The sequence below is a fragment of the Pseudophryne corroboree genome, chromosome 7, assembly GCF_028390025.1.
Source record: "Pseudophryne corroboree isolate aPseCor3 chromosome 7, aPseCor3.hap2, whole genome shotgun sequence".
NCBI classification, from domain to species: Eukaryota; Metazoa; Chordata; class Amphibia; order Anura; family Myobatrachidae; genus Pseudophryne; species Pseudophryne corroboree.
In genome coordinates, this window is record NC_086450.1 from 420,069,088 (window position 1) to 420,078,878 (window position 9,791).

General features: G+C 46.9%; 1 protein-coding gene across 1 annotated transcript in view; it reads left to right on the forward strand.

Annotated features, from left to right (window-relative positions):
* Positions 1-8,330, forward strand: part of CLCN7 (chloride voltage-gated channel 7) — a 149,525-nt gene extending 141,195 nt beyond the window's left edge. Inside the window, exons 22-25 of the mRNA XM_063934803.1 lie at positions 1,961-2,020; positions 3,842-4,018; positions 6,775-6,855; positions 7,657-8,330. Of these exons, the coding sequence (XP_063790873.1) occupies positions 1,961-2,020; positions 3,842-4,018; positions 6,775-6,855; positions 7,657-7,743 (405 nt within the window). The 3' untranslated portion in view covers positions 7,744-8,330. The remainder of the gene's footprint in view (positions 1-1,960; positions 2,021-3,841; positions 4,019-6,774; positions 6,856-7,656) is intronic.
* The last annotated feature ends 1,461 nt before the right edge of the window (positions 8,331-9,791 follow it).

Below are 9,791 nucleotides of genomic sequence, written 5' to 3' on the forward strand. Positions count from 1 at the left end.
CTGATGTTGGAGCTTGCTGTGTATAGCGCACAGCCTGGAGCTGATGTTGGAGCTTCCTGTGTATAGCGCACAGCCTGGAGCTGATGTTGGAGCTTGCTGTGTATAGCGCACAGCCTGGAGCTAATGTTGGACTTGCTGTGAATAGCGCACAGCCTGGAGCTGATGTTGGAGCTTGCTCTGTATAGCACACAGCCTGGAGCTGATGTTGGACTTGCTCTGTATAGCGCACAGCCTGGAGCTGATGTTGGACTTGCCGTGTATAGCGCACAGCCTGGAGCTGATGTTGGACTTGCCGTGTATAGCGCACAGCCTGGAGCTAATGTTGACGCTTGCTGTATAATAGCGCACAGCCTGGAGCTGATCTTGGAGCTTGCTGTGTGTAGCGCACAGCCTGGAGCTGATGTTGGAGCTTGCTGTGTATAGCGCATGGCCTGGAGCTGATGTTGGAGCTTGCTGTATATAACGCACAGCCTGGAGCTAATGTTGACGCTTGCTGTATAATAGCGCACAGCCTGGAGCTGATCTTGGAGCTTGCTGTGTGTAGCGCACAGCCTGGAGCTGATGTTGGAGCTTGCTGTGTGTAGCGCACAGCCTGGAGCGAATATTGACGCTTGCTGTGTATAGCGCACAGCCTGGAGCTGATGTTGGAGCTTGCTGTGTATAGCGCACAGCCTGGAGCTGATGTTGGAGCTTGCTGTATATGACGTACAGCCTGGAGCTGATGTTGGAGCTGGCTGTGTATAGTGCACAGCCTGAAGCTGATAATGGAGTTTGCTGTGTAATAGCGCACAGCCTGGAGCTGATGTTGGAGCTTGCTGTGTATAGCGCACAGCCTGGAGCTGATGGAGCTGGCTGTGTATAGTGCACAGCCTGGAGCTGATGTTGGAGCTTGCTGTATATGACGTACAGCCTGGAGCTGATGTTGGAGCTGGCTGTGTATAGTGCACAGCCTGAAGCTGATAATGGAGTTTGCTGTGTAATAGCGCACAGCCTGGAGCTGATGTTGGAGCTTGCTGTGTATAGCGCACAGCCTGGAGCTGATGGAGCTGGCTGTGTATAGTGCACAGCCTGGAGCTGATGTTGGAGCTTGCTGTATATGACGTACAGCCTGGAGCTGATGTTGGAGCTGGCTGTGTATAGTGCACAGCCTGAAGCTGATAATGGAGTTTGCTGTGTAATAGCGCACTGCCTGGAGCCGATGCTGGACTTGCTGTATCCATACTAATTAGTCTAGGTAGAAGGCGTCCCTACCTTCAAGTGTACATACAGACTGTACATGTGTACTAACTAAATGGGGGGGGGGGGGGGCTGGATTGCACACCCTAATTTTAGACATAATAAATGCTACCTTGCTGAGATTTGTAGTGCCACACAGAAAAAGATGCATGTGCACACTGTAAGCACTAAGAACACTGGAATTCGGTATAATTACAATAATCTCACTCATGTTAAATTTGGTTGGGATTGTTATGCAAGCGGTCGTGCTGCCAGGGGTCAGAATACAAACCACGGCATCCTGATCTTGAGAATCCTAACAGGGGGAAGGTAAGTATACCTACCATCCGCCAATGGCACCCTAACCCTCCCTGCATCTTAAACGTAACCCCCCTCCCCCTTCCCCGAGCATATGGTATGAAAGCAGACTTTTCCTGAGTGATCACCTCTTGGTGACATTTTTGCTGTACATTACCACACATGGCTACCACCCCACCAGTGACGGTGATGACGCTATTTCTTACAGTGCCTGTTATATAATAGGGAAATGTCTCCACTGATGTGTATGTACCACTTAGCGTGGGTGTGGTGCATGAGTGCCACATTCCCAGTGTCCACACCGTCATAATGTTGGCTTTGTCAGTATGTCAAGGTTATTATATTGTCTATGCTTCTACTCAGCTTTTTATTTTACCAAGTTTTGTTTTGGCCTTGTTACAAACCTATTGCTTTCCCCCCTCTACAGGCCCCCCGATTATGTGGCCTGATTCTGAGATCCCAGCTGATTGTACTCCTGAAACACAAGGTACCGCAATATGCTGTCTTCTGATTACTCTAGTGGGATGGTAGACGTGTCTTAGATTGAACACTAATTCCTTGTAAATTGGAAGGCATTCACGTGACGGCTTTCCTTGCTGTCTGAGAAGAAATACATTTATAATTACCCTGTCTGAATGGTAATATTGTAATCCAAATGTCAAGCAATTATTTTATTCTCATATCTCCCGGGTGATACTAAAGCTAGATACACAATGGAGCGACTGCTAATTGTTCTGTCTTTACTGACCATTTCCCATGAACCCAGAACAAGCGATCCTGAGCATACACACTGCAATCTTGGTAACGACATGACGATATATCGCATCACTTGGTCACTAGCGATTTGTCATTGTTCCTTTATGCACTAGAACAACCCTCATCTCACACTCCATTCTAGGGATATATCGTTTGTCATCCAGTTCACTGTACACACTGCAGGCTAGGCAGAAAATCGCTAGCGACATGCTAGGGTTAATGTGCAGCACAGGTGACCAGCGACAGTCGCTAGTGACCAGCGGTAGCGCGCAATCATATGTACACACTGAGCGATGTAGGCGATATGTCATTACGAAACGGCTTATCAGCTCAACGTCACTCTAGTGTGAACCCATCTTATTTGCAAATCATTTTTTTTTTACATTTTGGCTGCCTTATGGTTTAAATATAGCACTTACCTGTATCCACCGTCCTTCATCTAAAAAAAATCCAGCTGTGCAGTAACAGCTAGTGACCTACCAGTATGCAGAAGTCATTTGGAAATACAAGATTTGTACAAGAGTACATTTAAGTGCTTTATTAAAGTCCACAGCATGTAGAAACAAACAGATACTAGGGCAGATGTATTAAGCCTGGAGACGGCATAAGGAAGTGATAAACCAGTGATAAGTGCAAGGTGATAAACGCGCCAGCCAATCGGCTCCTACCTGTTAATTTACATATTGAAGCTGATTGGCTGGTGCACCTTGCACTTATCACTGGTTTATCACTTCTTTATGCCTGCTCCACGTTAATACATCTGCCCATTATTATTTACAGATAATCTTGTGATCTTAAGGCCCGGATTCATGGGCAGATCTAATGAGAGATGTGTGCTGAGCGAAACCGCTCCGCACACATCTCTCCCACCACTCAGCACAGGCGATGTGTGCTGAGCGTGCGGGGAGAGACGGGGGGGCCGCTCATTTCACCCAGCGGGTGACATGAGCGACCTGCTAGATTGGCCAATCTAGCACCAGCGATAGCCCCGTGCATCACTATCGCTGTGGTGGGTACATATGGAGTGATCATGCTTAAAATCTAAGCAATCTAGTCAGATTGCTTAGATTTTAAGCAGCGATCGCTCCATGAGTACCCCTCTTTAGTGATGTGTTTTTGGCTTCATTCATAGAACTTTCTTTTGTCCCAGAATGTCTGAACGGTGCGTACATGGAAAATGTACCGCTGCTAGCAGACCGTTCTCTTACTGCATGCATTGTGTAAGGCAAGATCTACAAGTATAATGTAAATTTTATCATGCTGTAGTACTGCAGGGAATATCAATGTGCAGGGGGAGGGGACTGTATTGTACATTCTTTCTTCCCTTACTTTGTATAATGTTTTTAGCTTCAATCAATGGTACTTCAGTAGGAAAGGTGTTGTGTGCTATTGAGGTTGATAACCACAGCAAGGACAGCGAGCTGTATAGTACAATTAAAGCTGCTCTATCTGTACATGTCACGTAAGAGTTGAGGCTTGATGCTGCAGTAAACCATTCCATATGATCACGTGTGTAAAGTGACCACATCTGCCAATCTCCTCTCCTTCTTAGGTTTTTGTTGAGCGGGAAAATCTGAGCGTGATTCAGGGGCGCTTGAAGTTGAAAGATTTTCGAGATGCCTATCCCCGCTTCCCACCAATCCAGTCTATCCACGTGTCCCAGGACGAGCGGGAGTGTCTGATGGATATGACAGAGTTCATGAATCCCACGCCCTACACTGTACCTCAGGTATAGACGGATCCCCTAACCTCACCACGCACACTTCATTAAATCTCATCCGTCCATGTTTACATGGCATCGACAGAGACATCTTCAAGTAGATGTATGATAAGGTCACTGTGCGTTACTATGGGGCAACTGGGAGTTGGCAGATAAAGTTGCGTGGACAGAGTTGGTGGTTATGCTGAATTGATAGTTTCCAGAGATCTGTCTGATCTTACACCAGGTGTAGGGCTTATGTGATTGCCGCCCCTGATGGTGATGATGGATACTTAGTGGATGTAAAGGGACGCTGCAGCCACTTAGACGGATTTAACTTTGCATACGGGCGGATATTGTTTTTGTTTACGCAGTGCACGGTTCATTGCAGATGACTTGTGCGTAGCTCTGAATCGTCCCGCAACCTTTGGTGCTGTTGCCAAGCATTAACGTGTGAGAGGTGGAGCATGCTGCAACTGTTTCCCCATCGGCAGAGGAAGGGGTTCTTTCCTGTAAGAGTTGTAAAGGGATCTGCTACAAAGTTACTGGTCTGTTTATTAAGTGGGTCATATGCCTTTCCCTGTCGGTATAATTGGTAGAGGATAATAGGGGATTTATAAGTCTATTTCTAGAGTCAGGAAGGGTTTTTTCCCGGCTTTCAGGATAATTTTCCTTAGCATTTACTAAAAGTTGAAGAGTATTACTGTGTATGAGTCGCACAGGTGAGAGCCATCTCCTCATTGCAGGAATGTCCACAGTGAAATCTGCCGGGTAAATTGATTAGCTGGAATGTAATGAGCAATAATTTGTGTGCCCATCAGTCAACGTACAGGTGCATGTCATTCCTTCCTCATGGATCCATCACACTTTATTGCTGGGTGTTCTGGTGGCATCACAGGTGAGAGCAGGCACATATATATACTCTAGGAGGTTACATTTGGAGAACATTGGAATATATAGAGCTTACTGTGGGTCAGGACTGCTGGGTTGCACTGACTTGAACACCAGACAAGATGCAGGCTAGTCAAAGCACAGATTAAAGCGTTCGCTTTCTCTGCTGGTCCCAGGAACACAGCAGGGGCAGGCGTCTCACAGGGACAAGCGGATCTACTAGTAATGGCTCATATAGCACATGCGTGCACCAAGATTCTGTTAATCTGTCATGATCTCAATGCCCTTCTTTACCACAGCCCCACTAACCAATCAGCTGACCTGTCTATCAAAGTGTCCGTTTAGACTAGCTCTCTCTGCACAGGTGTAGTATGGTTTGCCGGCGGTCGGGGTCCCGACCGCCGGCATACAGACAGCAGGGCGAGCGCAAATGAGCCCCTTGCGGGCACGCTGCGCTCGCCATGCTGCGGGCACGCTATCTATTCTCCCCCCAGGGGGGTCGTGGACCCCCAAGAGGGAGAAAAGATGTCTGTATACCGGCGATTGGGATTCCGGCGCCGGTATGGTTGTCGCCGGGAGGCCGGCCGCCGACAACCTGAAGACCACCCCTCTCTGCACATGTTAGATGTGCAGTGCAACATGATTTTGCCCATTAGTGTGCTTTTTTGGTTTGCTAATAAACCTGAATAACCTCCATAGTCCTTCAGTGTCAACCAGAGCTCACTGACTTCCACAGCTCTGCTTTTTGGCTCATTAGGACTATTGTGAAGCTACTGGGAGTCTGCTCCCAGTGTCTGACTGCACCCGGGAAATCTGTGGTGGTAGGGAACACATACAGTAACTCTGTGGAGGGGGGACTACAGCTCCAGGGCAATAAAATGAAAAGTTAATTCTTAATAAAATTTAATAACCGTGAGGTTACGGCGAGCGGAGGTGCAGTGCGTACAGCTACTACTGGGCAAGAATGGTTTAGCAAGTGGTGTTGTATCTGGTGCATTATATAGAGCAGGTTCTGTTCCTCTGGAAAAAGACATGCTACAGAGAGATAACAACATGTTCTGCAATTGATCCTTCTGAAATGCAGCTTTAGTTTACTTTATACACTGCTTCTCTCCCACACTCCGGCCACATCTTCCAGCTCGTACAACCTATGCCCAGGTATATTATACAGTATAGCCCCCATGTGTGCGTGCCTATCCTATACAGTATTCAGGATTCCTCTGCACTCAAGCGTTTTGTGTTCTTTCATATATTTCCACTTATATACGATGAATCTATCGCCTACATCCACCATTCTTAAGTAGCCAGCCCCTGAAATGTAAAGTCATCTAACCATGCGTATACCCAGATCCTATATATCCTATGTTCAGTCACAGAAAGTAGTGCCCCCTCTAGTGTCCAGATAATATATTCAGCATCCAATATTCCTCTCTGCCATGTATATTGAGTTAATTCATAACACGACAGCTGTGTATACAGTATGTTCCAGCTGCGGTGCTCTAATGGGTGGCCATTGGCTCTTGCAGCAGCAAACCTTTTCAAATTTGAGTGTCAGTACCTTCTTAAGGATCTTAGCCATCCAATCAGTGCACTAGGGCCCATTGGCAATTTCCCCAATATTCCAGTTGTACGCAGACTGTGTCGGACTGTTCCTGATTACTATATAAAAAGCAGCCTCAGTGTGTTGCAGGCTCTTTGATCTGTAGAAATCATTGTACTATAGCACAGAAAGAGGTACAAACCACCGGGGAACTAACGTTACATCTCCTGCTGCGGGATTTGTTTGCTTTCAACCAGTGTCATTTGAATTTTGAACTGTAAATGATTTGGAGCCTAAGACATGTTTGTAATAACCTAGTTGTGTGTACTAATCCAGCCTTGTATGTGCACTGCAGGAAGCCTCATTACCCAGAGTGTTCAAGTTATTCCGAGCCCTCGGTCTCCGGCACCTGGTGGTGGTGGATAATCATAACCGGGTAAGTGTCTTTTTTTTTTTTTTCTGCCACTCGCCGCAGCCAGACTAACTAGCTTCCATGGTACCTTTACCGAGCACACTCCATAATTATTATATAGATGTGTCCCTTCCTGTGACCAGCAAAGGGAGCTCTGACATAATACAAGATGACTTAAGAGGAGTTAAATCTGCACCATAATAGGTAAAGCTTTGGAGGGTGAAGTCCTGGCCACAAATGTGGGTGCTTTGGAGAAACGTCTGCAAGAAGCCCTCTTAAGTGTGTTCTACCAATCATCCTATGCACACTTGATTATACATCCTATTATAGCAACTTTCGGTACAATGTCAGACAATGGGGGAGATTCAAATGTTTGAAAAGTTGGTTAGGTGTCTGTTTTTTTTGTCTATTAGATAACAGACTCCCAACTGACTTTTCAAACATTTGAATCTCCCCCAGTGAGTTGAGTATGACAGTTTGCTGTTGGGATTTTTTAAATATCTTTGTTTTCAAAGGAACGCTGGGGTCTAGTTACTAAGCCTTCCCAAGAGAGAAAGTGGACGGAGATAAAGTTTCAGCCACTCAGCTCCTGACTGCCATGTCACAGGCTGTGTTTGAGAAATGACAGATGTTGGTTGGTACTTTATCTCCATCACCTGTATCTCTCTTCAAGGCTTAGTAAATAGACCCTACAGTTTCATAAGCGGGAACCAAAAGCAATGACCTCCACCAAGGGGAAGCAGCATGGGCTTAAGTCCTGTTCTCCTAGGACCCTTCAGTGTAAATGCCCGGTTCTGCTTCTGACGTGTCTCCTTTACTCCATAGGTTGTGGGTTTGGTGACCAGAAAAGATCTCGCTCGCTATCGAATTGGAAAAAACGGGCTGGAGGAGATGTGTTTGGCGCAGACGTGATTATTCTATATATATCTTACTTTTCAGTGGACATTAGCAGTTCTGGGAACTTGCAGCACAGAGACAACATTGCACTGGAGGCAGCCTGTGCTTTTATATGGTCCAGGAATAAACTGCAGACCCGAATTACTGTAGAACTATCCACACTGCCTGCAAAAGGCTGAAGCATTAGCGTTTTCAAATTGACACATTTTATCTGCCGCTGTTACACAGCTGTCACACGGGAGTCATCATTGTGCGTGTTTGTCCAATACTCTCACGTATCCAGCCAATCGGCTCACTAGGAACCAGTGACATGAGACTGGATATTCCATAGGTCAGCCTACAGAATATCTACTTCCAGTGTCCGTCATCAAATACCCTTTTAAAGAAATCATCCTAGTACTTGTAAGTTGGAAATGTTTTCTATCCAGCAATCCATTAATTGTTACAGTGCTTATATTGAGCGCCAGTCATGCACAATGCATGGTGGTCTGGGGGACCTCTTAAAAAACATAAATCAAAAACATATACTTTCTCTTACGTCCTAGAGGATGCTGGGGACTCCGTAAGGACCATGGGGGTTTAGACGGGCTCCACAGGAGACATGGGCACTATAAAGAACTTTAGAATGGGTGTGCACTGGCTCCTCCCTCCATGCCCCTCCTCCAGACCTCAGTTAGTTCCTGTGCCCAGAGGAGACTGGGTGTATTACAGGGAGCTCTCCTGAGTTTCTCTGAAAAAAGAATTTTGTTAGGTTTTTTATTTTCAGGGAGCACTGCTGGCAACAGGCTCCCTGCATCGTGGGACTGAGGAGAGAGAAGCAGACCTACTTAAGTGATAGGCTCTGCTTCTTAGGCTACTGGACACCATTAGCTCCAGAGGGAGTCGGAACGCAGGTCTCCCCTCGCCGTTTGTCCCAGAGCCGCGCCACCGTCCTCCTCACCGAGCCGGAAGACAGAAGCCGGGTGAGTATAAGAAGAAAGAAGACTTCAAAGGCGGCAGAAGACTTCAGATCTTCCCTGAGGTAAGCGCGCATCGTTACCGCTGCGCGCCATTGCTCCCACACACAACACACACTGCAGGCACTGATGGGTGCTTTGGCAGCAATATAAACCTCTAGGACTTGACATAGGCTGCGGAGGCAGTAGATATAAAAATCCCCTGCCAGTATTACAAAATTGAGCGGGACCGAAGCCCGCCGCTGGAGGGGGCGGAGCTTGATCCCACAGCACTAACCAGCGCCATTTTCTCCACAGAGCACTGCAGAGAAGCGGGCCCGGACTCTCCCCTGCTGAACACGGTGACACAGGGCAGAAAAGAGGGGGGGGGGGGGGCGCACTTGTAAGGCGCAGTGAGTGTATTATACAGATAATTATATATAAAAGCGCTATATTATCTGGGAATTTGTTTCCAGTGTCAGTTGGCGCTGGGTGTGTGCTGGCATACTCTCTCTCTGTCTCTCCAAAGGGCCTTATTGGGGAACTGTCTCCATATAAATATATCCCTGTGTGTGTGGGGGTGTCGGTACGAGTGTGTCGACATGTCTGAAGCGGAAGGCTCATCTAAGGAGGAGGTGGAGCGGATGATTGTGGTGTCTCCGTCGGCAACGCCGACACCTGATTGGTTGGACATGTGGAATGTTTTAAATGCAAATGTGACCTTATTACATAAGAGGATGGACAAAGCAGAGTCCAGGGAAAAAGCAGGGAGTCAATCCATGGCTTTGACTGTCTCACAGGGCCCTTCAGGGTCTCAAAAACGTCCCCTATCCCAAATAGCAGACACTGATACCGACACTGATTCTGACTCCAGTGTCGACTACGATGATGCAAGGTTACACCCAAGGGTGGCCAAAAATATTCATTATATGATTATTGCAATAAAAGATGTTTTGCATATCACAGATGACCCCTCTGTCCCTGACACGAGGGTGCACATGTTTAAGGAAAAGAAACCTGAGGTAACCTTTCCCCCATCTCATGAGCTGAACGAGTTATTTGAAAAAGCTTGGGAAACTCCAGACAAAAAACTGCAGATTCCCAAGAGGATTCTTATGGCGTATCCTT